General features: G+C 52.1%; 1 protein-coding gene across 1 annotated transcript in view; it reads left to right on the forward strand.

Moving 5' to 3' along the window:
- The first annotated feature begins 1,109 nt into the window (after positions 1–1,109).
- RIN3 (Ras and Rab interactor 3) overlaps positions 1,110–26,649 on the forward strand; it is a 135,904-nt gene continuing 110,364 nt past the window's right edge. The window contains exon 1 of the mRNA XM_070357872.1: positions 1,110–1,713. Within this exon, the coding sequence (XP_070213973.1) occupies positions 1,670–1,713 (44 nt within the window). The 5' untranslated portion in view covers positions 1,110–1,669. The remainder of the gene's footprint in view (positions 1,714–26,649) is intronic.

A 26,649-nucleotide genomic window follows, 5' to 3' on the forward strand; every position in this document is an offset into this window, starting at 1 on the left:
CTGGAGTGCGCTGCCATCTCCTTCTCCTGGGTATCTTTCCAATCCAGGGATCAAACTCGGGTCTCCTGCCTTGGAGGGAGATTCTCTACCATCTGAGTCACCAGGGAAGCCCACCAGGGTGCTGAAGGAAACCTTTATTTGTGGAGGCCACGGAAGAGTGTGGTTACTCGCGATCCAGATCAGCCTAGAAGGACCTGGAAGACTATACTAGGTGTGAGAGTTGGATGGACCCTGGGGCCCAGGGAGCCCTGGGAGTGGCCTACAGGCTTGTTTTAGCAACAGCAGAGGACTAATAATAATGACACCCTGGAGTGCCACCCTCACCCCCTCCCGTTTATACATATCACTTCTACAGATGAGCAAGCAGGGGTAGGGAGGGCAAAGAGGCCTCGCCTCCAAATGCTTTCACCAGAGCCCTGGGCCTCAGTCCTATGGCACCTTACCTTGCCATGTGCCTCAGGCAAGTCACCTCCTTTGTCTTAGTTTCCTTATCTGTGAAATAAAGATGTTAGACCAGAGGGTCTCAATTGGGATGATTGTGGCCACCGGGGGGATATTTGACAATGTCTGGAGACATTTTGGGGTTATTACAAGGAGAGGGTGATGCTACAGGCAGAGTGGGCAGAGGCCGTCCTACAAGACACAAGACGGCTCCAACAACCAAGCATTATCTGGCCCCAAATATCAATTGTGCAGAGGCTGAGGAACCCTGCATTAGACTGAGGTCACTCTGTAGGTCACTCTGTAGTGCTGACCAGTCGCTGTGAGATATTCTGAGGGCAGCCCGGGCTCAGGAGGCATTTTTGAGTGCCCAGGCCTTTAGAAGAGAGGCCTCCTGGTCCCACTAGAGTAGCTGTAGTTGTATTTGTGTAAACTGACTGGCTTTCTCCCTCTGCTCTGATCTAGGCGTGGTACCTAGAATAGGTGAATTAGATGCCTGGCTTGATGGAGGAACAGACTACCTTGTGAGGTAGTGAGTCCACCGTCAGTGGAGGTATTCAAGAGAAGGCAGCGTGGCCACCTGTCAGAGACGTGGAGGAGGCGCCCTGCCTCTGGTCTGGAGCTGTGCTACGGCATTTTGAGCCTGCTTCGGGCAGGAGGTAAAGCGCGAGAGTGCTCTGCGTAGAGCTCTCGGCTTCCCCACCTGCCGGTCCGGAGCGGAAGCGCCTTGCGTCCCACGGGACTGTCCACCAAGCTGCAAACTTTTCTCCAAGTTTTTCTCCCCGGTCTCCGGGAGCCGCCGGAGCGGCGCAGGCAGCACCCCGCGGCTGGGCGCTCCGACCCGACGCCGCCCGCCACAAGGCCCGGCCCAGCCCAGGGGGCGCGGCTGCGGGGTCTTCCGAGGGCCCCCGGGGGTGGGGGTGGGGGGCTCCGGGCCGCGAGCCGCTGCCGAAAGGCTTTTGACAAAAAAAAACCCTTGACCACCAAGGCCAACCTCTTCCTGAAAGCCCCGCTCGCTCCGATACAGGAAGTGGAGGGAGCGAGGGCCCCAGAGCGCGGCGGCGGCTGCGGCGGTGGCTTTCCGACTCGGCGCGGGGCTGGCGGCGGTGCCCGCCCGGGCCCTTCCCCAGGGCAGCAGCGGCAGGGGCATGCGGGCGCCCGGGCCCCCGCGGCCCGCGCCGCCCGGCGCCTGAGCCCCTGCCTTCACGGTCCCGGAGCTGCCGGCGGCATGATCCGACGAGCCGGGGCACCCGAGCGCGCGGACCCCGTGGGGTAAGTGCGGAGCCGCGGCGCCCCCTTCTCCCTCGGTGTCCCCGGGCCCCTCTCGTTCCGCGTCCCTCCCGCCCCCGAGAGCGCTCGGAGCTCCGGAGTAGCGCGGCCGCGGGACTTCGGGGTGTTGGACTGAGACCGAACCCCTGGCCACGGCTCGGGCCGGTCCCCCCGGTACTGCGCGGAAGGGGGCGGCCCTGGTGCCTCTTCAGGACCCAAGACTTGGCGAAACTTTTAAACCCAGATGTTGCTCGCCGGAAAACCGGCCGGCATGTCCGGGGCTAGGTTGGTGGGTATCTGAGGGTCGTCTCTGTCTGTCAGAGCCGAAGCGGAGGGGCTGTGTGATCGCGGCCCCCTCCCCGTGTTCTGGTCTCGCCTGAACTTCAGATTCGATCACCGCGGGCCGGGCCCCTCCAGTCTCTCGCGCCCGCCGCTTCGCCTGTGTCCCGCGCGCGTCCTCGGGTGCTGGCGCTCGGCCGCGCGTGGGGCCGAGGACCCGGGTCCCCGTAAGTTTGGACACGCCCGCGGCCTAATAGCCCACCCGCCCGCCAAGACCGAGGACCCACCGGGATCCCCTCCCCCACCCCTCTTTTGGATTCCCGGACAGTGACCTTCGGACCGGCCTTTGCGAAGCCTGGGGCTTGGGGAGGGTCCAGGGCGCACGGACTGCGCGTGGCCTTAGGAATCCCCTACGGGAGGGAGGAGGCACTGCTTGGAATGCATGAAGCCAAACCGGTTTGGGAACCGGCTTTCGGGAGGGGTCTCCAGCGTCTGGTTTCTTGTCCCCCACCCCATCTCGCACCCTCGGACTTCTGGACATTGCTTAGGGCTGCCCTCTGAAGTAGATTCTTTCGATCAGCCCAGCCCAGCAGGCGCCCAGGGAAAGCTTCAGTGGGTTGAAGAGGTTCCTGTTCAGAGGCAAAGTACTGGGCAAACCTCTTAGAACCTTTCTGGGGATTAAGGATGGTGGGCGCCCTGGGGGAAGCCAGGCTCGAGCGACTTCTGTGATGGGCACCCAGTTGCTGCCTGGCCTAGCTCTGTGACCTCAGCTCCGCGGGCCTCAGTTTTCCCCAGTGGTAAAACCAAGCGACGGGCTGTTCTCGGGCAGCCCCGAATTGGGGAGCAGCTGGAGGTAACTGGCCCTAGGCTAGTGGGAGGGGTGTCTCAGAGGAACCGGAGAGCACTAGGTCCGAATGCCTCCGCCCTCCCCCTCCCCCATTTCCGTCCTAGCCTGGATCCTTTCCCTTGGAAGTGGAAAGACAATTGTCATCCGCTGGAGGAACTGGAAATTTTGTTGGGGAGGGCGCCCCCCCAGAACCAAATACCTACCACATCCAGTACTGATGGGTGGACCTAGGAGGAGATTCCCAGGGAGGAAGGCGAGGTGAGGGGCCAGGGTCCCGAACTCTGTGACTTCCCATAATTGTCCCAGGTTGACCTCTCCTTACCCACTTCCTCTTGCCTTTCTCTGTTTATTACTGGGTCAGTTATTAATACTTAACCTCTCTGTGCCTCATTACTTACCTAGAAAATGAAGATAAGTAATAATAACTACCCTTCAGAGTTGTTTTGAGGATTAAATGAGATAATGCATAAGAAGTTTTGCACCTGGGGCGGAGGGCAAACTTTTAATAGTTATTATTATTACGGCTATTATCATTTGTTGATAACCTCTGTTTGCCGATTGCTTAACTAGGATGGGATGGCCTTGGCCTCATCAGTAAAATGGGGGTAATAATAACACCTGCTTCTTAAGATTGTTATGAGGATTGTTATGAGCTATTTAAGTAGCTATCCACAGGCAACCAAGGATTAACACACCAGTGCAAGCTTACTTTAAACTGTGTGGGGCCCATCCATCATAAATAGTAATTGAATATTGGTTTGTTGCTAAAAAAAAAAAAAGTTGCTTTATTTAAGAGGATCTTTGGAGTTGGAAGAGTTCTGAGATAGTATCTCATTTAACCTTGCCCCCAGTACAGGAATCCCATTGACAATATTCCTGAAAGGTGCTTGCATACCTCCAGTGATGGGGAACTTACCACCACTGTGGTAGTCTTTCCAATAGATATTAGAGAAAATCTGCCTTCTTCTAACTTGTACCATTAGAAACCCTGTTCAGAGGGACCCAAACCTTCTTCACTCAAATACTAGATGGCAGTTCTCAGTCTCACCCAGGCATCCTCTGTCAGCCCCTGAGCTGCACATCTACCCGTGTTACAGTACCCAAAGATGATGAGGGGCAATCATTTTTGACCCCTTACCCCCAGGCCACCCCCAGAGCCTGCCGACCACTCAGGGCTGGCTTCCAAGTCTTTAGCTGAGCTCAGCTTTCCACCCGGCTCCCAAAGCCCCCTCCTCCTCGCTGGCAGGAGATGGATGTCCAGACAGCTAGGGGAATGCCTCCCACCCCACACCCAGGGGCTTGGAGCGGGTGGCTTGGATGTCAGCCCCCTGGAACAGGAGTATGAGGATTTTGGCAAGCAAGCTCCGTCTGCTTCTTATTGGAAACACCGGCTGGGGAGAAGGAAAATGCAGACAGGCTGCCCAGTACTCTGGATGCAGACGCTTCTCTTCCTCTATTCATTCAGTGTTCATTCCACAAGTAGTGTCTGCATTAGATGGAGGAAGGGCCCAGCCTTAAACCGAGCCCCTGCCGGCTTGCAGCTGACCTTCCCAGCAGGAAAGACAGAAAGTTAGGGTTAGGGGTATGGGAGCCCAGGGGAGCTGTTCTGGAGCAGGTGGTTAGGGAAGGCCGCTCCAAGAAAACCCTGTTTAGCTGAGATCTGAAGGAAGTCGGGAGAGTGAGTCAAGCCCCTGAGGGGTGGGGGGTGGGGGTGGTGGTTGGTGTGTCTGACACGGGGAGGCCAGGGAGGCTGGAGTGGAGTAGGGAAGAGGACAGAAAAAGGCTAGCCAGTGGGGTACAGGCTTTGGAGGGTGCTGTAGGTGAGAGGGGCCATGGGTGGGGTTCGCAGAGGGGTTACCTGACTTGTATTTGGATTGTATTGAGGACAGATTGTGGGGGGAATAGGGGCAGAAGCAGGGGGGCCCCTGTGGTGGCTGAGAGAGAGGGCTGGAGCCGGGGCAGTGGGCAGTGGAGACATGAGAAGCTGGAGCCCCAGGCTTCGCTGGTGGGTTGGAGGTGAGGTGAGGCTGCTGAAGCTGTGACTGTCAGGCGACCAGACACCAGACAGTGGCGGGGTCACTGGGGATGTGTGTGCTCAGAGCCCATACGCTTTCTCGTGTTTGATAAATTAAGGATCTGTTTAAGATTTTATTTGAAAAAAGAGCCCACTCTTGGAAAAAACATGGCCATCACAGACCTCATCCAGTCCCCTCGTATGACAAGGAAACGGAGACCCAGAAAGAGGAAGTGACTTAACCCAAGATCAGGGGAGCTGGGCCCAGAACGCAGGACTCCTGAGCCTTGGGCCTGCAAGGGGTTGCCAGGGCAAGGCCCCAGGCTTGAGAGAGCCCTGGCTGTCTCCCTCATGCCTGATCCATTGTAGGGGTCCTGCCAAACGCCTCAAGGAGCCCCTCAACCACTTCCAGCGCTAAGGTGGGGCTTTTCCTGGGTGAGGCCCACCCAGAACAGCGTCCAGTGATGAATTCAGGGTCCTAGCTACCGCTCAGCTCGCTGACCCCGGTTTCTTTGCTGTCAGGGGCTGATGCTCCCAGATGGTCCTGGCTGGCCCTCAGCTGGGATGCCCACCCCCTTCCAGACCCTAAAAAAGACTGACCCACAGGAAGCAAATGATACCTCACCAGCTTAAGCAAAAGGTACCTTCCTTCACTTCAGGCCCTGAGAAACCCCAGTGCACCCCTGGGAAGTGGAAAGACACCCCTGGGAAGCACATAGGAGGGCAGGGAGTAGGGGTGCAGGGGCCGCTCAGGATGGGAGAGTCTCAGCATGTTTACTCCTGGCCCCCTTCCCATTATCGCTCCCACTTGACGGGCCTTATCCTGGGCCCGGGTCCCTATTTTGTCATCTTTACTCAGGCAGCAAGTGTTAAAATACAACGAGATCACCTGCATTTTAATCCAAGAGATCAGGAAATCAAGTCAGAAACCAACCAGGAATGGGCTTGGTATTTGAAGGAGCACCCACCCCCGGCCCCCCTCGGGTCTCCCAGGAGCTCCCTTTTACAGACAGGCATCTGGGCTGGCCTGCGGCAAACACAGTTGGCCTCCCAGCCATGGGCCAGAGCAGAGGGAAGGGAAGAACAGGTCCCAGACAACCACAAACACCGTCCTTCAGACCCGCTCACAGATTCCATCTGTCACGGCGAGATTCTGTCCTGAGAGTCGTCCCTCGGTTGTGTCATCCAGGCAGTGACACATAAGCGGAAGTGGGTGGGCAGCCGGGGAGGGGGTGGGGGGCAGGTTCAGGGGAGAGAAGTGCCCGAGCCAAGACTTTGAGGTGGGAAGTGTAGAGTGGGCCTGGGAGGGAAGGAATCTGCCCCCCAAGTTATCAGGCAGTGGAGTCGAAGGGAGCAGGGAAGGCCAGCTTTGGCCAGGGAGAGGTTGGCAGGAGTATGAAGAGGACTGCTCACCGGGCCCCATTCTTTGCCCAGGATACTCTAGGGGTTCGGGGCACCTGTGTGCCTAGAAAGAGCCCAGTTATGGGGGAGGCGACCCAGAAAAGACCCAGGCCAGCTCTGGATCACAAATAGACATGCATCTTCGCTGAAAGAATGGGGTCAGCTGGGTGTACAGGATCTGAGGGGACCCTGGCTGGTCAGGAAGGCTTGTGGTCCACTGAGAAGCTCGGAAAATGATGTGTGTGCGCACGTGTGCATGTCTATCAGTCAGGGTTGCCAAATTATCTTTTCCAGGGCAGCACTGTTCTTATTCTGAGATTAGGTCTTCTTGCTGTATTAAGCCTCCTTTCTTTTATGAAATGATCGGGCACATTGATGGTAGTTGTTAGTTTTTAATGTCTTTTTGGCAAAAGAAGAAGTTGCTGGAGGAAAGTCTGAGAAACACTGCTTGAGCTGCTTCAGTGGAATTTATCCATTTTGTTCCCCCTTCACCCACTCTCCAGAAGGTCGGCCTGGTGATATGGCTCTTTGCTGATTTTGAAGATGCTTCAGGACCTGCATGCTAAGAACATCAGTAGGGCTGGAGGATATCCTAGGGTCCCACGCTGCTCTGGGGTTTGGGGTTTTTTCTAGGGAGTAAGTCCCTTACTCTCCCTGGGCCTCAGTTTCTCTACCTGAAAAATGAACTCAGTAATCTCTAAGACCCTGCTCTATCTGACTCAGTGATTCCCTGAATTACTGGCCAACAGGCAGCAGAAGCTGGTATCCTGGAGTGATATAGGAGTGCCAGTTGGAGATGAGACAGCTCTTCCTTCCTCTGATGTTTCCTCTAGAACATACTTTCATAAGAAACAAAGACCCAGAAAGGAGACTTCTGGGTCGTCACCCTGATCAAGTGCCTGGAAGAAAGTGTCTTTTCACTGGTGTGGGGTGATTTTTGAAAAACTCATTTTGAAAAAAAAGAAGTGTACTGGTTTGGGGAGCCCGTTTTGGGGAGAGGCCCCTGGCTTCCTGGTAGCACTGGCCGCCTGGTCGGTGAGTTGGGAAGGCTCCTTGGAGGGGCTTCTCTGAGTGTGAGTGGATGTGCACGAGTGGGCCCTGCTCTGGCCCGCTGGTGTGGGAGCCGTGGGGGTGCGGACCAGGTGGCAGGCAGCCTGTTGTCACGGGGTTCCTGGCTGGGAAGGCTGCTCCTGACAGGGTTTGAGAGGGGCATGGTCTGAGGAAGGGCTCAGGATGGGGGGCTGGACAGGCCCTTCAGCTGAGGGAACGGGGTCCCTGATAGGCAGGCCCAAATTCCTCACAGCATCCCCACTGTTGCCCCGACAGAGCCAGGCCGTCCGTGTGCAGGAGGGAGGGGGGCCCAAGGACACACACACACACACACACACACACACACACACGCACACACACACATACACACACAGTTATACGGTGAAACCAGCCCTTTGCCTCCTGCCAGGGCAACCTTAGAAGAAAGGAGGTGGATGGGTACAGTGCTACCAGGAAGCCTTCCCTTAGCTGGGATGTCTACAGGGCAGTGGGAGGGCCTTACTGACCCCATACCCGTGTGGCCGTAAGCCTCAGGCCTTGAATAGAAGGATCTGGAAACTGCCGGCATGACCTCTGCCTCTGTCTCTCCTCACCTGCCAGTGAGGCCCCCCAAGCAGCCGCACGCTGGTCCCGAGACCAGAACAGCCCTGGTGATCAGGAGCTCTGAGAGTGAAGGCAGGGTCCCTTGCCCCGTCTTGCCGGTAGCTCCTGGGGGTGCCCCTAGCTCAGTCTGTAAATGTTTGAAGACCCACCCAGCCTGCTGTGAAATGTCGGTTCCCTTTTAGAAGAAACGGCCTCTGGAGCGGTTGTGGTCAAGGCCTGTTGCTGCCTTCTGTGCGCGGCACCAGCGCTTGCTCAGGCCACATCCTATGGGGAAATGGCGCCTGCCCGAGGTCGAGGCCCCCTGCCTCCCCTACCTGGAGCCAGGCAGCATACGATTCCCCTAGAACCTGGTTCCACCCGCCAGCCTGGAGCCCTGGGAGGCTCAGGATTCCAGGAGAGGGAGCTGGGAGCGGTGAGAGGCTGCCCTAGAGGGGCTCTCCTAGGGGACACTTACCTCCATGAACGTGGCCCCCATTTCATCACTGACTCTGGGATCTTTATCAAAGCCAAGAAGTTTTTATTCCCTAGTTAAGACATGGGACTTCAAATGCCAGACCCCATCCCAACTCCTTGACTAACAACATTCAATACGAGGTGTCAGGGCTGATGAAAGGGCCTGTTTCCTCAAGGCAGAAAGAGAAGTAAGGGGGATGGAGAGGGACAGCCCAGAAGAAGAAGAGGAGACCCCAGGGGTAGCAGAGATACATTCCCCTCCTGCACAGATTTTCCCAGGGCTGGGTTGTTCCCTGGGTTAATAAATGTGCATCTTCACCCACCTCCAGGGACCAAGGAAGTAAAGGACTTTGCATATGAAATTCACAATCTGATGATCTCTGGCTAAAGGAGAAAGCGCTCAAGAAGGAATACACTGGGGATTTCTTTCCCCACCCACCGTAGCCCCAGCCCCCTTAATCTCAATCAGTGACAGAGATGGATACTGTACATTTCCCTGGGGATGCTGCAGTTCAAGGGCTTCCTAGGTGGTGCTAGCGGTAAAGAACCCACCAAAGCAGGAGACATAAGCGATGCCGGTTTGATCCCTGGGTCAGGAAGAGCCCCTGGAGGAGGGCCTGGCAACCTGCTCCAGTATTCTTGCCTGGAGAATCCCCAGGGACAGAGGAGCCTGGCGTCCTGGTGGGCTACAGTGCATAGAGTCACCAAGAGTCAGACAACTGATGCAGCTTAGAACGCACGCGTTGCGGTTCAAAGCAAAGACTTAGCTCTCTACCAGTGGCACCTGATGACAGCATTTGTTATGCTTGCTTTTTTCTGTTCATGTCATTTTGACAGAGCAACTGTCTAAGATATATTCAGGTTTTTTTTTCCCCAATGAAACTATCGGGGAAACCAGTGAAATCTCAGCCATTCTCACCCATCCATCCATGCAGCCAGCTCTCCATCTCTCCATCCCTTTATCCCACCATCTGTCCCCCCCCCCATACCCATCCATTCAGCAAATATTGGTTGGACATCTAGGAGTTTTCAGTTCATCTACTTGGGAAAGTAAGCGAAATATGCACCTAATTGTAGGGCACTGTGTACAAAGGTGCTGAGGCTCTGTTACACTTGGCTGTGGTGAGCAGGAAGGACTCCCTGGCAGAGGTGGCATCTGGATTAGGTCTTGAAGGATAAATAGGAATTTTAAAAAAATTATTTATTTGTCTATTCATTTTCAGCTGTGCTGGGTCTTGGTTGCTTTGTGCAGACTTTCTCCCGCTGTGATGAGCTGGGGCTGCTCCTCGTTGCAGAGCACGGGCTCTTCGGCATGTGAACTCGGTGGCCGCAGCTCCCCGGCTCTAGAGCACAGGCTCGGTAGTTGTGTGCACGGGCGTAGCTGCTCCACCGCATGTAGGATCCTCCCGGACCAGGGATCGAACCCGTGTCTCCGGCACTGGCAGGCAGATTTCTTTACCACCAAGCCACCAGGGAAGCCCTGGATGAGTGGGATTTTAACTGAAATCGGAAAGGGTATCTTAGGAGAAAAGCACCAAGAGGGAAAGTAGAAAGGACAGGCTGTGTGTGGGAGCTCTGAAGAGCCTGGTTTGGGGACAGGGAAGAAGGGTTCTTTGTGCGATGGGTCTGGAAAAGGAGTCGGGGTCATTTGGCTACAGGTGGAGGAGCTGAATTTGACCACAGGTCTGCTCTGCCTCTTAGAGCTGGGCAACCCCGGGCAAGTCCCTGCCAGGACACCTTCCTCTTCCTCCTCTCCAAGCAGAGCGATGATCCCTGCCTCACAGGGTTGTTACATGAGAGGATGTTCTTAGTTATTTGGGCTGTGAGACCAGGTAAGGGCTGCTGCCTGTCTGTGTATGGTGTGTGTGTGTGTGTGTGTGTGTGTGTGTGAGTGAGCGAGCCCGTGTGCATACGCATGCTGTTGATTTTCAAAACAATATCTTATATCTGAAGAAGTTCACACATAGACATAAAAAATAGTAAAATGTAAAGCATCAAGCACGTCATTTTTTGAGGCTACCCCAGTCCAGCTGCATGTTTCTTTCATGTGCATCTCTGGTCCATGGTTTTGAGCACTGTGTATTTGTTAGTTTGTGTTCCTCTTTGTTTACTGAGTGTTATTTCCTGTACGTGTTTCTGCATGCCGTATGTGGAGGTATATTGTCTAACTATCATCTTTGATGACCTCATCATATTATGATCATATTAATGGTTGGACTAGACATAGACACATGTCAACTTTTTTTCGAAGTTCCCTCTGTTTTAAATGAAGCTCCTGAAAACTTTTATGGGTCTGGGGTTTGGGGACCATTTCATTGTCATCTGCCATCATCTTGGAGTATTTGAGTTCAGGGGTAAAGCAGAGCCTGTTGATTGGCCCCCTGAATTTTAGTTGGGTGTAAATTTTTAGGCAAACACATCCCAATTTCCTTTCAGCTAGATGTGGCTATGAGATTAGGTTTGGACAGAAAAATATATGGGGAATAAGGTTTGCTTGGTGATGTCCTTAAAGGGAAGGCTCATGCCCTTCTCTTTTCCTCTTTCCTCTTGGCTGGAATATAGACATAATGGCTGGACTTGAAGCACCCATCTTGCACTCTGGGGTGAATTTGAGAATGGAAGTTATGCAGAGTAGAGCAACAGTATATATAAATATAGTAAGGCTCTCAGACATGTTGGTGTATCATCCCAGCCCTGTATTACTTACTCAGATTTGTGTATGAGAGAGGAATACATATCTACCTTACTTAAATCACTATTGTTTAAAATTTTCTATCACAGACAAAGTTAATCCTGACACACAAAAAAATTTATCCCTTGCCACATGGAACCAGAGTATATGCCAGAAACGCTAAAGCTGCTTTTCAGGGCTACATGCAAGCCTTTATTTCCTAGTGGAGGTGAGAAGGAGGAAAAGGGGGAGAGGGGACAGATGTTTTGCATAGACTAAGACTCTTATTTCAAGGACTACATTGCACACTTGTTTTTCCCATTGGGTGTTTGTGAGTTTTAGATTTCACCAGAAGCTTCAGACTAGTTATTCTGGTTTAAGTTCTGACTCTCAAACTTCACACTTTGACAAGGCTAAATACTGCTGAGCAAGGCAGCCATGTCTCTTCCCTCAGCCTCAGTTTCCTCATCTGTACTTTACTTTTTCCCAAATATGTTGGCTTTTAAAAAATATGTATTTATTGGCTGTGTTGGGTCTTAGTTGCAGCTCACAGATCTTTGGTCTTTGTTGCGGCATGCAGGATCTCTAGTTGAGGCATGTGGGATCTAGTTCCCTGACCAGGGACCGACCTCTGGGGCCCCTGCATCACTGGGAGCCCAGAGTCTTAGCCACTGGACCACCAGGGAAGCCCCCTTCATCTGCGCTTTAGATGGAGAAACTTCCTGCCTGTGCCGACGTTCTGAGATGGGTTCTCCGACCAAACCAGCACAAGAAAGGCTGGGGGCCTGCTCCGAACAGTGCTTGCTTGTATCCTTGATGGCTGCCACCATTCATTCATTCTTTCATTGCTTCTTTATTGAGCACTTACAGGTGCCAGGCTGGGTTTGTGCTGACCGCTGGCCACTAGAGGTCTTGGGTGGTCACCTCACTTCTCTGCTCAGCCTTGGGAAAGGTTTGCCCTGAGATGGCCAGGGCTGGCCTTCCCTTTTTAGGGGTAGCAAAGACCCATTTGGAGCCTGTAAGACCCTGCTCTGAGCTGCCCTCCCACAGCCCAGGATCATGCTGTCCATCTACCCCCAGGTATGGGGAGGCCTCGAGGGCCTTGGTCTAAGAGGCCACAGGTATTATCCTGGGATTGAGCAGAGTGGGCCGTCTTGAAAGGCTAGGCAATTGCCTTTGAGGTAGTTTGAAAGGCAGGCAGGTGGCTTCTTTCCACGAGCCAAAGTAGCCCCCATCCTTGGCCCTATCATTGTCAGGCATCAGAGCTCAGTGTGGGTCTGGTGACCCCATAATCCAGCCCCTGCTCACAGATAAGGCTCAGAGAGGGGATGTGGTTGCCCCAGATTCTCACAACTGGACCCAGGCTATTTCCACGGCTCTGTGCAGGCGCCTAGGCTGCTCCTTCACGTGAGGCCCTAGAGGTGGGGGGACAGTCACATCGGCGTCACTGGCTGCCTCTCCCTCCAGCCTCTGGGTAGTGCTGAGCTCTTTCCTGCCTCAGGGACTAAGCATACACACCCCACCTCCAGCCTCCTGCAAAAGCCTTCCAGGCTCTCTAGCCTCTAGGGCTGTTGCGTACAATTGTGCAAGTTGCTCACTGCACAAAGGCACCTGCTGAGAGAGGAGCAAGGGGCCCCTGATGTTTCACTCTCTTGCCGAGCCCTGTGTGATGTCAGGTGTGTGTGTGGGATGGAGGAGGGGTTGTCTGCATCCATGGGAAGCAAGAAGCATCTTTTCCTAATTTACACAGAGGTACCAGGACGCCGGTCAGCGAAGACCCATCAGCCCTGTCCGAGCCTCGCTTCTCACGCTGTCACGGTGTATTCTGTCTCTGTGGCTCCGCTAGACTGTAAGCTCTCAGGGCAGAGAGAGTGACTCCTCCTGACAGGTGTGGTTGCCAGATCCACACTGTCCTGAGCATAGAGTGCTTGACTCAGAGAACGCTCAAGCTAAAGCAAGAGTAAGGGCTAGAGAGGAGTGTCCCACACAAGGCTTTGTTGAATGAATATATGGCAGGTTAATGCCCAGGAGAGAGGTGGGGAGGGATTGACCAGGATAGATCATACCAGGCCTCTGGGAGATGGGAAGGGGCCTGCCAGGAGCTTGCAGAGGAGGCTGTGGGCTATGCAAGCCTGAGCAGCAGAGTGAGGAGCGTAACTGGGCAGGCCTTTGAGCTCAGCTCTGGGTGGGAGGCCCTGAGGGTAGAGGCTGTGGCAGGAGAAACCTGAGCCATGCCTGGCCTGGCCCTGGCTCCACTCTGCAGGGCCAGGGCCAAGCGGGCACAGTGTGGGTATTTGCCAAAGCCCCAGCTCCTCCCCAGCCCTTAGACCCCCACCCAGCCGAGTCCTGGAGCCCCTGTCTAGCTTGCACAGCATTGGTCCAGCAGTTACCTGACAACTCACCCTTGTCCCAGAATCCCCAGTCTTGTGGGGCTGCAGGAGCGGCAGGCAATGCAATGCCTGAACGATGCAGGATGGTCCCCTGGACTGCTGGGGTCCCCGGCTGGCTCAGGGGTGTCCCACACAGACTAGAGCACATCTGGGGGAGCTTTGCCGGGGAGGCGAGAGCTGAGCTGAGCTGAGTGACATCTGGGAGTTTCCCAGGTAGCCACGGGGGATGGGGTAACCAGCATGGCCTGGTTGTGGGTCCACGGCCCAGTGTGCCTGGTGTTTGTGCTGTGCATGGACCAGAGGTGACCTGTGCGGGAAGAGGGGACAAGACACCTGAGGCTCTTAGGCTGGAACCTGTAGACCCTGGAGACTGAGACAGTCTCGTCCCCCCATTTTTAAAGTTGGGCTGTGTATTGGTTTCCTAGGGCGGCTGTGATAAAGCAGCACAAACTGGGTGGCTTACAACAATCAGAGTTTGTTCTCGCCATTCTGAAGGCTGGTGTTCTGATCAAGGTGACGGCAAGGCTGTGCTCCCTCTGAGACTCTGGGTGGAATCTTCCTGCCTCTTCTTAGCTTCTGGTGGCCCTGGCGGTCCTTGGGGTCACTTCACTTGCAGCTGCATCACTCCAGTCTCTGCCTGGTCACTGGGCCATGTCCTCCCTGTGTGTCTTCTTGTCAATCCTCTTCTTATAAGGACACCAGTCATATCAACTTAGGGTCCCTCCTGCCCCCATTCTAAAATGACCTCATCTTAACTTACATTGGAGCTTCCCAGGTGGCACTAATGGTAAAGAACCCATCTGCCAGTGCAGGACACCATAAGAGACGTGGGTTTGATCCCTGGGTCAGGAAGATCCCCTGGAGGAGGGCATGGCAACCCACTCCAGTATTCTTGCCTGGAGAACCCATGGACAGAGGAGCTTGGCGGGACACAGTCCATGGGGTCAAAAAGAGTCAGACACGACTGAAGTGACCTAGCACGCACATCTTAACTTATAACGTTGGCAATGACCCTATTTCCAAATAAGGTCACATTCTGAGGTCCTGAGGTGCTGGAGGTTAGGACTTCAACATGTCTTTCTAGGGATACAGTTCGACCTATAACAAGGTAGCATTTATATGGAGTAAGCATCTTCTGTGAACTTTTCAATACATTCTGGTAAACATTGACTGTCAGGTAACCACTACTGCAATCAAGATATAGAGCAGTTCCATCACCTTCCAAAGTTCCCCTGTGCCCTTTGTAGCCAGTCCCTCTCCCGCCCAAACCCTGGCATCATCACTCATCTCCATCCATGAGTTTTGATGTTTCGAGAACTTCACACGCATGCTGCCTTTGAGTCTGGCTTCTTCTGGCTGAAGGCATTGGAGACCCATCTGTGTTGTGTGTCTCAGTATTACTTTCTTTTTATTGCTGAGTGTATTTCATTGTCTGCATGTATCACAGTTTGTTTATCACCCACTGTGCCGCATTTGGGTTGTTTCCAGTCTGGGGCAATTGCGAATAAAGCTGCTACAAACATTTGTGCATAAGGCACAGGTTTTGTGCAGGAGTCACATGGATTGCTTGCACTGGGCTGCTGTGTGAAGAAGGGCATGGGGTTTGGGGGAGAAGCATGTGGGGCAGAAGCTACTGTTGGGGTCGGGGTGAGCAGAGATGGAGGCCTGGACCAGGGTCTTGGCAGTGGGGATGGGGAGACAGGGCGCCCCCAGAGTGTATCTAGGATGGAACCTGGTGGTGGGTTGGGTATGCATCATGAGGCAAGGAGGCTACCTTTATTACCTCCTGCCAGCCCGCACTGCACCTGCCCAGGAGAAGATGCCTGTTGTGTCCCACCGTGGCTGTCTGGATATGAGAACGTTGAGAGGGGAAGAGTACAGCTTAGCAGTTAGGCCATGGAGCAAACCGTCAAGGTTCCCATTCTGTTCTCCGCCTCAGTTTCCTCATCTGTAAAATGGGGTACTAATAGTTCCATACTCTTAGAGCTGCTGTTGTATTACATGAGTTAATGCATGTAAGGAGCTTGGACCGAGTTTGACACGTAGTAGGTGTTCAAGAAATGTGAACCAAGTCCCGTGGTCTTTGGAAAGGCCTCAGTGCCTACCCTCTTGTGCACTCCACTTGTCCCCAGGTCTGTCCTGTCTTGCTGTGAGATCTTGAGCTGGCTCCTTGCCCTCTTTGACCATTGCTTCCTGCATTCATGCAGTGTGGAGGCACAGAGCCCCCACTGTGTGCCAGGCTCTGTGCAAAGCAGCACGTAGCCCAACAGCCTCCCACAGTAGGTATTTCATGAAGACTTGGCTGTGGGTCCTGCTCACAATACTGTCGGGGGAGGCTGGTGAGAGGCTCTCAGGACACAGGTTTGGGGACTGCCAGAGGCTCCCCTGCAGCTCCTACAAATACCGTCTTCCCCTTTTCCCCTCCAAATCTGTTCTCTGCTCCTAACAGGAACTGCCCATGGTGGCAGCTGGGGAAGCCTCAGCAGCTATAGGGTGGATGCCAGGTGGGGCCCTGGCCTGGGCTCCAGGGCAAGAGGTATGCTAGGTCCCAGTTCAGATGACACAGCAGCTCGCTCCCAGGCTCTGACAGATTCTGGGTTGTGAGCAGGGTTCATGGCCAGGTGGGCCACAGTGGGGGCCAGCCTAACGAAGGGACGTTTGCACCCTATCCTCATTACTCACAGATTCTGCATTTGCAAATCGGCCTGCTTGCTGAGGCTTATTCATAACCCCCAAATCATAGTGCTTTGGAAGTTGTTTACAGCCCTGCGCAGAGTGATGAAAAATCTGAATATTCTGACATGCACGTTCTCATCTGAGAACAAGGTGCCTTCTTGATTCCGTTCTCGTCGTGGTCTGTTATGTTTTTCGAGTTCTCCTGCTTTGGGTTGATGGTTTCGCTGTTTAAAATGTCCCCCAAGTACAGTGCTTCTCTGCTGTCTAGGGTTCCTGAGGGCGAGAAAGCTGAGACGGGCCCCGTGGAGAAAATAGGGGTGTTAGAAGAGCTTCGCTCAGGCACGAGTTAGGCTGTTGGCCGTGAGTTCAAGGTTAATGAATCAATGATACGTATTAAATAAGGTATCTTTAAATAGAAACACACATAAAACAAGATGTGTCCTGATCGGGGGATGGAAATGTTGTGACCAGCGGTTCATGGGAACCTACCCCTGTGTTTTCCCCAGAAGCAGTGGTTCTGTTTCCACTAACTCAGTGTCTGTGGAGAACTTTGTGGAATGTACCGACCACAGATGCTGAGAGTGGACTGTGTGTGCATCGGGTAGATAAGTCAGTCCCAGTCTCTCCACTGCACTGTCTGAATGTCTCTATCAGCAGTTCATTCCTCCGGATTAAGAAGTGCCCAACTCGTGCATGGTCTCTCTTTAAAATGCATGAGTCCTGGAGGGTAGGCACCATCCCTCTGTCCCCGGGCCTTGGTCCTCTCTCCCTCCAGTGAAATTCAAGGCTTGGAAAGAACAGTTTTCAAAGAGGGGAGCAGTCAGTGCTAATATGTCACATTCTGTGATTCTCACAGAAGCGTCCTTCTAAGGAGCAGAGTTTTGATCGAGGCATAAAAATCGGGGACCTGTGGTATTCATGCTGCTGCTGCTAAGTCGCTTCAGTCGTGTCTGACTCTGTGCGACCCCATAGACGGTAGCCCACCAGGCTCCCCCGTCCCTGGGATTCTCCAGGCAAGAACACTGGAGTGGGTTGCCATCTCCTTCTCCAATGCATGAAAGCGAAAAATGAAAGTGAAGTTGCTCAGTTGTGTCTGACTCTTAGCGACCCCATGGACTGCAGCCTAGCAGGCTCCTCCATCCATGGGATTTTCCAGGCAAGAGTACTGGAGTGGGGTGCCATTAATACTTACAGCAGTTATGTGAAGCCCCTTTGCTTGTTTGTTTTTGTTTTTTTTTGGCTACACCGCAGGGCATGTGGGATCTTACTTCTCTGACCAGGGATCAAACCTGCACCTCCTGCAGTGGAAGCGTGGAGCCCTAACCATCGGACTTCCAGGAAATTCCCCAGGCCCCTTTGCTAAGTGCTGTTTCTCAGCTAATCGTCACAGCCCCGTGAGGCTGGGGTTGCAGCGCCCAATTTACAGGCAGGGAAACTGAGGCACAGCAAGTGACTCAGTGGAAGCCCTCGGCGCTCCGTGGCAGACTCGGAACCTGAATTCAGGTTTACCCGAGTCCAGAGCCTTGGCCTTTGCCCCTGAATTCCCTGTATCCCTGTGTTGCATCCCAAGATTCCAGGACCTGCTGCGTGTCCTAGATCCAGGTGTGCCTGGTCCTGGACGGGGGGGTGCTGCTGGACCCTCCCCAGGCCTGCTGAACCCCCACAGAGGGGGTGACCTCCTAGCCCCCTCCCCAAGTTGGCCATATATGATGGACCAGGTGAAGAAACTCAGAGGTGCAGAGATGGGGGCCTGGGGCCGCCTTCCAGTCTCTCCCTTGTCATCCACTGACAAAGTCACACCCTGTAACCTCCGCCCTCAGAGTCGCTGTTATTGTTGTTCCGTCGCTCAGTTGTGTCCAACTCTTTGCAACCCCATGGACTGCAGCACGCCAGGCTTCCCTGTCCTTCACCATCTCCTGGAGTTTGCTCAGACTCATGTCCACTGAATCGGTGATGCCATCCAACCATCTCATCCTCTGCCGCCCCTTCTCCCGGAGTCGCTGGGAGACACTTTAACCTGGGAGGGGTGGAGTGTGTTTCTTCTCTCCCCACTCCAGTGCCTCCCAAAGGCCCCCAAAGGTAATGAGCCAGAGGCCTCGGCCTCCTCCGCTCTTGAAAACTCACTGCGGCTAACTTCCCTTATGCTCAGGCATCAGGGACCGTGCACCCTGTAAAGTTTGATGGGGGAGGGGACCCAAGCCCTAAAAAGGGCACAGCCCTGGAGGTGGGATTTTGGGGGCGGGGGTGGGATGTCCATCTTGTTTTGGGAGGTGGGCCTGGGCCCAGGAGGTGTGCTGTCAGACAGCGTCAGGACTGCCGAGCTGGGGCGTGCACAGGACCCCGCAGAGGAAATGCGGTCACAACAGCTGTGAGGTGGGTCGCAGGGTGACTCAGTGTCGCCAGGGGCTGGAGGAATGTGACGCCGCAGCAGCTTCCTACAAGGTGCAGATGTCCAGAGCCTGCCTCCTGGGGGTGCAGGCAGTGCCCCAGCCGGGCAGCATCAGGGGTTGGGTCAGTGTTCACCCCTGAACCCTGGACAGGCCCTGGGCGTGACCCCACTTCTGGTTTAGAAATGGGGGTTCATTTTGTCAAAGCACACCCCTCTGACTCTGCTCATGTTTCACCCTTCCGGCAAGCCTCTGAAAGAGGGAGGGTAAGTATCCTTTCGCTTATCTCATTAGTGAGAGAGCTGAGGCCCAGAGAGGGAGGGAGGCTTGCCCGAGGACACACAGCCAGCCTGTGGCTGAGGCTGGAACAGAGCCCGGCCGCCTTTCTGGGGTAGAGCATTTTGGGGTAGAGCATTTCCTGCACCGCTCAGAGCTGTCCAGCATTAGTCGTGTCCGCAGTGACCACAGACAGAGCTACTGTGAAGCTCCAGATGCTGTCGGCATTTTGTCCTCATCGCGGCCTTTCGGGGTCTGTTCTCAGTCTCATTTTACAGACCTTGAAAGGCCGGTCTCAGAGGGAAATTCAGTCAGGCCCCAGACACAAAGGGTGAGGGAAAGAGAAACTTAAGCTTCTCTTAAGTTAGGTAAGGTCCAGCGGGAAGGTCTGGGTGAGGGCGTGGAGAGCCCGCGTCTCCCCTTCTGGGCTGAGACCTGTCCACCACGGGGCCCCTGCTCCCTCCTCCTACCTCTCGCTCCTAAACCCTGGTCAGGCCTGGGAGCGAGGGTCGTGATCTCCTTTGCATTTCCCCCAGATGATGGGGGAACCGCTGAGTAAGCAGCAGCGGGGCCAGAGGCCAAGTTCACGGTGGGACTTGTGGGCTGCCACGTGGCAGGGGCGATTCCGGAGGGAAGGAGGCCAGCAGGGGCCAAGGACGGGCCTCCCCAGAGCTGACGGGCCTCCTGTTTTCCAAACCTGGCCCACGTGGGGAGGAGAAGACAGCAGAAGGAAGGTCGGCGAGGACCCCGGGAGCTCTGTAGGGACAAGCCTGGGGAGGCCTGGGCTGGGATCCATGTGCAAAAGGGACCTTGACCTACAGCCAGCCGTGGGGGCGTGGGCAGCTCCTGAGAGAAGGGGACCTTAAACCCTGGAACAGATGACCGAAGACATGGTCTTCCTGAAGAACTTTCCAAATTGGGCAATGGCTAATGGTCATAGCACTGACATGTGTTGAGTTGTCTTTTTTTTTTTTTAAATCTTTTTTCTTTCTGTCTAACTAAAAACAAATCCCGCATACAGTATATGAATTCACACACACTGAAAAGATTTAAACAGTAGAAAAGTCTAGACCCGCATTGTCCAGTACGTTAGCCACTAGCCTCATGTATCTGTTTTACAAATTAAATTAATTAAAGTGAAGTAACAGTTGAACTTGGCCGTAGTGCAAATGCTCAAACCAAGGGCAGCTGATGGCGACTGCACTGGACGGTGCAGACACAGGACGTTTCCATCACTGCGTTCAGTTCTTTCAGGCAGCATTGGCTGGACCACGAGCAGGGAAAACCCTGCCAGCTGAAAAATAAATTCTGGAATCAATTTGGTTCCTTTGGACCTGTTTTATGTATTTAACTATGTCTGGGTATTCACCTTTCCCAGACGCAATTATTTCTGGTCTGCCCGGCTCCTTGGCCCTATAAGTATGACTGTAGCCTGCCAGGCTCCTGTATCCACGGAATTCTCCAGGCAAGAATAGTGGAGTGGGTTGCTGTTTCCTGCTCCAAGGGATCGTCCTCACCCAGAGATCAAACCCATGACTCCCGCATTGCAGGCAGATTCTTTACCATCCAAGCCACCTGTTAGGCCTCATGAGAATGATATTTTGCTTTTTTTTCCAAAAGAGGAAACTGAGACTCAGAGAGCTAAGGGACAGGTTGGAACACATTTGTTTTCTAGGCACAGAGGCCCTTTTCTTCCCTCGGTGTGTTCGGGGTAGCTGAGGGGCAACCAGGCTGGGGCTCTGATGATCTTTTCAACTCCCTGCACCGTTTCACTCAGTTGTATGTGAAGGAGAGACCCTGATGGGCACATTGATCTGGGAAGTCTTTCCCCTGGCCATCTTTTCTTCCATTTTAATTGTTTCCTCTGAAATGTTCGTCCATTATTTTCTGATTTTCATAGTAATACACACTCAGTGTAAAAATTTGGAATGTGGAATAACAGTGTCAAGAAGGAGACAGAAATCCCTCAATCCCAGGATTAAGAACCGCTCATGGACCAGTTTATACTCCCACAGGCAGAGCAGGAGCATTCCGGTTCCTCCATGGCCCCAGTCCTTGGTCATGTAGGTCTGCCTCATGACAACTGTTCTCACAGGCTCCTCAAGTTTTAATTCCAGATTCTCTGATTTCTCTGCTCTTGAGAAGCTTTTCAGATGTTCACTGGCCATTTGGATGGTCTCTGTGTTGAGTGCCAGCTCAAGCCTCTTGCCCATTTTTCTATTTGTTATTATTTGTCTTGTTTTTTCCTTATCAATGTGTAGAAATTCTGTGTATAATCTAGTTCTGAGCACTTTGTGTTACAAGTATCTTCTCCCACACAGGGCATAAATTTCACTGTCTTGATGGTATCTTGATAAACAGTCTTCATTTTAATGCAGTCAAACTTAAAATTTTATTTAAGGTTGAGGTGTGTGTGTGTGTGTGCACCGTTTTAAGAAGTCGCTTTTCCATCAGATTATGAAAGTATTCTTTATTTTCTTCTAGAGGCTTTTTGTTTGTTTGTTTTGCTTTTTACATTTTATCAGAACAGAGTCTTCCTGGAACTGATTTTTGTATAAGCTGTGAAGAATGGATCACATTTATTTTTTTCCCATGCAAATAGCTAGTTGTCTCAGCACATTTTGTTGCAAAGTTTGTCCTTTCCTCAATGTTCTACTGTGACCATATGTACCTCAAGTGACTGTGTTGGGGGATCTCTTTCTGAACTTGTCTAGTCCACTGACCTATGTGCCTGTCCCTGCCCCAATACCATACCTTCTTCATCACTGTAGCTCTATCATAAGTCTTGATTTCCAGCAGCCCAAATCCTACCCCCTCCTCAAGTATGTCCTGGATGATCTTGGCACTTTTCACAGAACACTTTTGGGGTTCTAATTGGAATTGCACCGATTCGTTCAATCAGTTTGCATAGGATTCATACCTTGAGAGTGTTAAGTCTTCCGCTCTGTGGACGAGATCTGCCCTCCGTCTCTTTCTTGTATTGTATGTTTATAATGTTTAATAATCATACATTGTGAATAAAAGTCTGGAGGGATTTCGCAGGGTGATTAAGAACACAGACTCTGAGATGGCCAGGGTTCCAGTCTCAGCGTGCCACTTTCTGTAGCTTCAGTGAGTTGCTTAATTTCTCTGTGTCTCAGTTTCCCCCTCTGTAAAATGGGAGCAATAACCGGCATTATCTTGTAGGGTCATTTGAAAAAGTCAACTTAGTTAATGTATGTGAAGCAGTTAGAGCAATGCCTGGCACAGAAATCTCTGGAAACATTATTTATGTTTGAGTAGGTAAAACATTTGCAGGATTCAAAATAAAAATATATATTTTAAAAGTTGTGATTTTTTTCAAATGGTTTAGGATTGAAAGGACATCTTTATAGAGGTTAATGCCACAGACTGCATCAAGGCTTTTTCTGCACTATTTCAATATTTTCATGTTTCTTGAATGAAAAAAAAATTAAATGAAATAGTCTTCCCACCTTTGCCCCCCACGTGCCTGTTCCCACCCCTGCCCCACGAGTTGTTAGTTTCTTGTGTGTTCCTTCAGAGTGACTTTTTGCAAATACAAATAAGCCTTTTTTTTTTTTTTCCAACCAGAGAGCACAGTCTAGACGCTCTTCTGTACTTTGCTTTTGTCACTTAAGGACATATCCTGAAAACCTTTCCGTGTCAGTATGCAGAGAGCTTCCTTGTTCTTTTTCTTTTTTTAAGTTGCATAGTATTTACAGAGGCCTTATGTTTGTTGATTTGTTGCTGTTGTTTAGTCACTAGGTCGTCCGTCTGACTCTTTTGCGACCCCGTGGACTGTAGTCCACCGGCTCCTCTGTCCATTGGATTTTCCAGGCAAGAATACTAGAGTGGGTTGCCATTTCCTTCTCCAGGGGATCTTCCTGACCCAGGGATTGAACCTGCATCTCTTGCATTGACAGGTAGATTCTTTACCACTGAGCCACCCCAAGAAGGCACAGTTCTCTAGATCTGCATGTACAGAACTCAGCTCAGTTTCACATCTGAAACCCCGTTAACGAGAATTTTTTTTTTTTCAAAGTTCCAAACTGCTTTGATCGTTTTTCAGATGGGTGATATTGTCCCATGGTTGAAATCCAAAAGGTGCAAAAGGATGTACGGTATTTATTTCTGATCGTGCTGGGTCTTTGTTGATGCATGGCTTTTCTCTAGTTGTGGCAAGTGGGGGCTACTGTCTAGCTGCAGCGTGCAGGCGTCTAGCTGCAGCGTGCAGGCTTCTCACTGCAATGGCTTCTCTTGTTTCAGAGCACAGGCTCTAGGTATTCCATCTTCAGTATTTGTGGCTCCCAGGCTCTAGAGCACAGGCTCAGGAGTTGTGGTGCACGGGCTTCGTTGCTCCGAGGCATGTGAGATCTTCCTGGACCAGGGATGGAACCCATCTCGTGCATTGGCAGGTGGACTCTTTACCACTGAGCCACGAGGAAAGCCTGGCATCAGAGCACCTTAACGTGCACGTATCACAGAGATGCACAGGGCCTGTCCATCACCCTCGGTGACTTGGGTTCTTGTCCCCACTGCTTTCAGCTTCAGTCTCAGCCAGAAGTTGGTACCCCAAATTCTGTCTTCTCTAGTAACCACTTCCATGTTCAGTGAAATTTCCCAGGAGTTTTTAAGGGGGCGGAGGGAGGGAGGGAATGTCAGTGCTTTTTCACTGTGTGTGGCTATTATTGTAAGTATTATTGTGAAAAGTCTAGAATGGTGTCGGTCCATAGTAGATGCTCAATAAATTACTGGATGAATGAATGTATGATAATAACCTCAATGAATGTTTGCTGTATGTCAGGCACTACCCTCAACAATTCCGTAAGGCAGTAATGCTTATGTTTCCCATTTTAAATGTGAGGAAATTGGGACAGAATTGTTTGGTCATGTGCCAAGGCCACCATGCTGGGATTCCAACCCAGGCTGTCTGGTTCCCAAGCCCATGCTTAAACTGCTAGTCGACATACCCCTCAAGGCCTAATCGCACATAGCACTGGGGCCAGAATGGGTACCATCACCTATGAAGCAGGTTCTGACGGCAGTGGACAGTCCTAGCCTAGGCTGGGATTGGGGGAGGGAGGTCAGCAGGATGAGCAGGCTGACCTGCCCATCAGGCTGGGTTCAAGGGACTGGCTGGGGTATGGAAAGAGACTGGGACCCGTGAGCCAAAGGTTATAGAGGGAGAATGGAGGAACTGTCCCCCAGTTCTGGGAAGGCTGTGGGCATCAGGCAGGCAGCCCGGGAGGCAGGGCTGGGAGCCAGGTGGGCCTGACACACACCGGGCAGCAGAGGCCTGCAGCACACAGGTGTGGAAAGTTTGAAGGCCGTGGACCCACTCGATCCCTTGATGTGGGCTGTGACGTGCGAGCTGAGACAGCCAGACCTGTTCTCAGCACTTCCGGGGCCCGGAAGACTTGCTTGAGCTGACTTCCCCTCGGTGAGGCTGTGGGCAGGGGCCCTCCAAGTCTGGTCCCAGCTTCCCAGGGGGCACCCACCGAGGGTCGGGGGCTTAAGCTGCACCCTATGCCCTACCTCATCTCAGAAGGCCTTTTGGTCTCCCAGTGAGGAGACACCTAGGGAACTCTCTCACAACAGATCCCAGGCACCGTTCTTGGAGCCCCAGTGACTGTGGGAACCCATCAGGGCCTCATGCAGTTATCTGGCCCATGGAACTGGGCTGGAAGCATTGGTTGAGCATTTGCAGATTATATACATGTGAGCGATGCTGATTCTGCGACTAGCTGCCTCTCTTCCGTCTCCACGTGATTCCAAAGGCTGGGCCAGAGGTGGAACCAGGCGGCAGCTGTGGCTCAGCTTTCACAGGTCCAGGAAAAAGCATTTGGTGGAGCGGAAGCCACAGAGAAGCTGGCCTGGCTGCCTACCTTCTCTCAGACTGTCTGCTGGGCCAGAGCCAGTCTGGCTTGGCAGAGAGACTTCAGATGGTATGAGCTAGGGGTCTGCGCATCACGGAATGCATAGTGCTGGAAGAAACCCCAGTCTCAGGTCTCATCCACGCTCAGACAATGCATAGCCCAGTACCCAGCCTGTGGCTGACAACAGTAGGCGATCCCAGCAGACTTTCTCTACCGAGCCTTTAGTGTAATAGTCTGGGCAGCTGCTGCCCATCAACTGGAGTTCACAGGGAAATTCAACCTACTTGCCATTCCAAATCTACAGCAGTCTTCTCATTTTACTGAAGAAGCCGCTGAGCCTGGAGATGGGAAGTGAGTGAGTGGCCAAAGGTCTCAGCGTGAACAACACAACCAGACCATGGTCTCTTGAGTCTGAGCTGTGTCATTTCCTTTGTGTTGTCCCTGTTATCCTGATGAAAACAGTATCTACATGTAATTACTCATCTCCTAAGCTCTTTTTGTCTCCTTTCATCTCCACATTGTGATCCCAACCTCAGAATTCAAAAGAGTTGCCCATAGTTCCCCAAGAATGTTGTATATGTAGCTGCAGAAAAGCTGAGCTGTCTTAGGTCATGTTAACAGGAGTAGACTATCTAGATGAGAGAGGTGATGGTCATGCTCCTTTGTGAGCTGCTCAGACCACACCTGGGAGATTATTTCCTAGCTTGAGACTCTACATTTCAGAGGTAGAAAGACAGAAGGATACTCAGCACACTCAGGAGGATAAAAACAGTACAATGAAGGGGTTCAAAACCACTCCATAATTTATGGTCAATTGATTTTCAACAAGGGTGCAAAGAAAATTCATTGGGGAAAAAATAATCTTTACAACAGACGCTGCTGGGACAACAGGATCAGTTCAGTTCAGTTCAGTCGCTCAGTCGTGTCTGACTCTTTGCGACCCCATGAATCGCAGCATGCCAGGCCTCCCTGTCCATCACCAACTCCTGGAGTTCACTCAAACTCACGTCCATCGAGTCAGTGATGCCATCCAGCCATCTCATCCTCTGTCTTCCCCTTCTCCTCCTGCCCCCAATCCCTCCCAGCATCAGAGTCTTTTCCAATGAGCCAACTCTTCACATGAGTTTTAGCATCATTCCTTCCAAAGAACACCCAGGGCTGATCTCCTTTAAAATGGACTGGTTGGATCTCCTTGCAGTCCAGGGGACTCTCAAGAGTCTTCTCCAACACCACAGTTCAAAAGCATCTCCAAATGCAAAAGGAGGAGGTTGGACCCTATCTCACATTGTATGCAAAAATTAATTCAAAATGGAACAAAGACCTAAGTGTAAAAGAAGAAAACAGGGGTAAATCTTCATGATCTTGAACTAGATGTTGGTTTCTTAGCTATGACACAGAAAGTACAAGCAACCAAAGAGAAAATAGGTAAATTGGATCTCACCAAAATTAAAAACTTTTGTGTTTCAAAGGACACCGTCATCTTTTCATCAGGAAAATTAAAAGACAACCCACAGAATGGGAGAAAATATTTGCAAATCGAACACTTTATATAAGGCACTTAAACATAGGATATATAAAGAACTTACAACTCAATAATAAAAAGATAATCTAATTCAAAACAGGCAAAGAATCTGAAAAAAAATTTTTCTAGAGAATATGTACAAATCATCAATCATTAAGATTCTCAGTGTAGTTTTACATCAGAGAAATATAAGTCAAAATCACGATGAGACATTCACTGAACTTTTGTGATGATTGTCTCATGATGTGAGTTAGCCAGATCATTATTCTGTACACCTTACACTTATACAATGATGTATGTCAGTTATATTGCAGTAAAACTGGAAGAAAGAAACACAGTGAAATACAACTTTATACCCACTAAGATGGCTATAACAATAAAGATAGCTAATAATGGGGCTTCCCTGGTGGTCCAGTGGCTAAGACTCTGCGCTCCCAGTGCAGGGGCCCTGGGTTCAATCACTGGTCAGGAAACTAGGTTCCGTGTGCCACAAC

Source organism: Bos mutus, chromosome 21, assembly GCF_027580195.1.
Source record: "Bos mutus isolate GX-2022 chromosome 21, NWIPB_WYAK_1.1, whole genome shotgun sequence".
NCBI lineage: Eukaryota > Metazoa > Chordata > Mammalia > Artiodactyla > Bovidae > Bos > Bos mutus.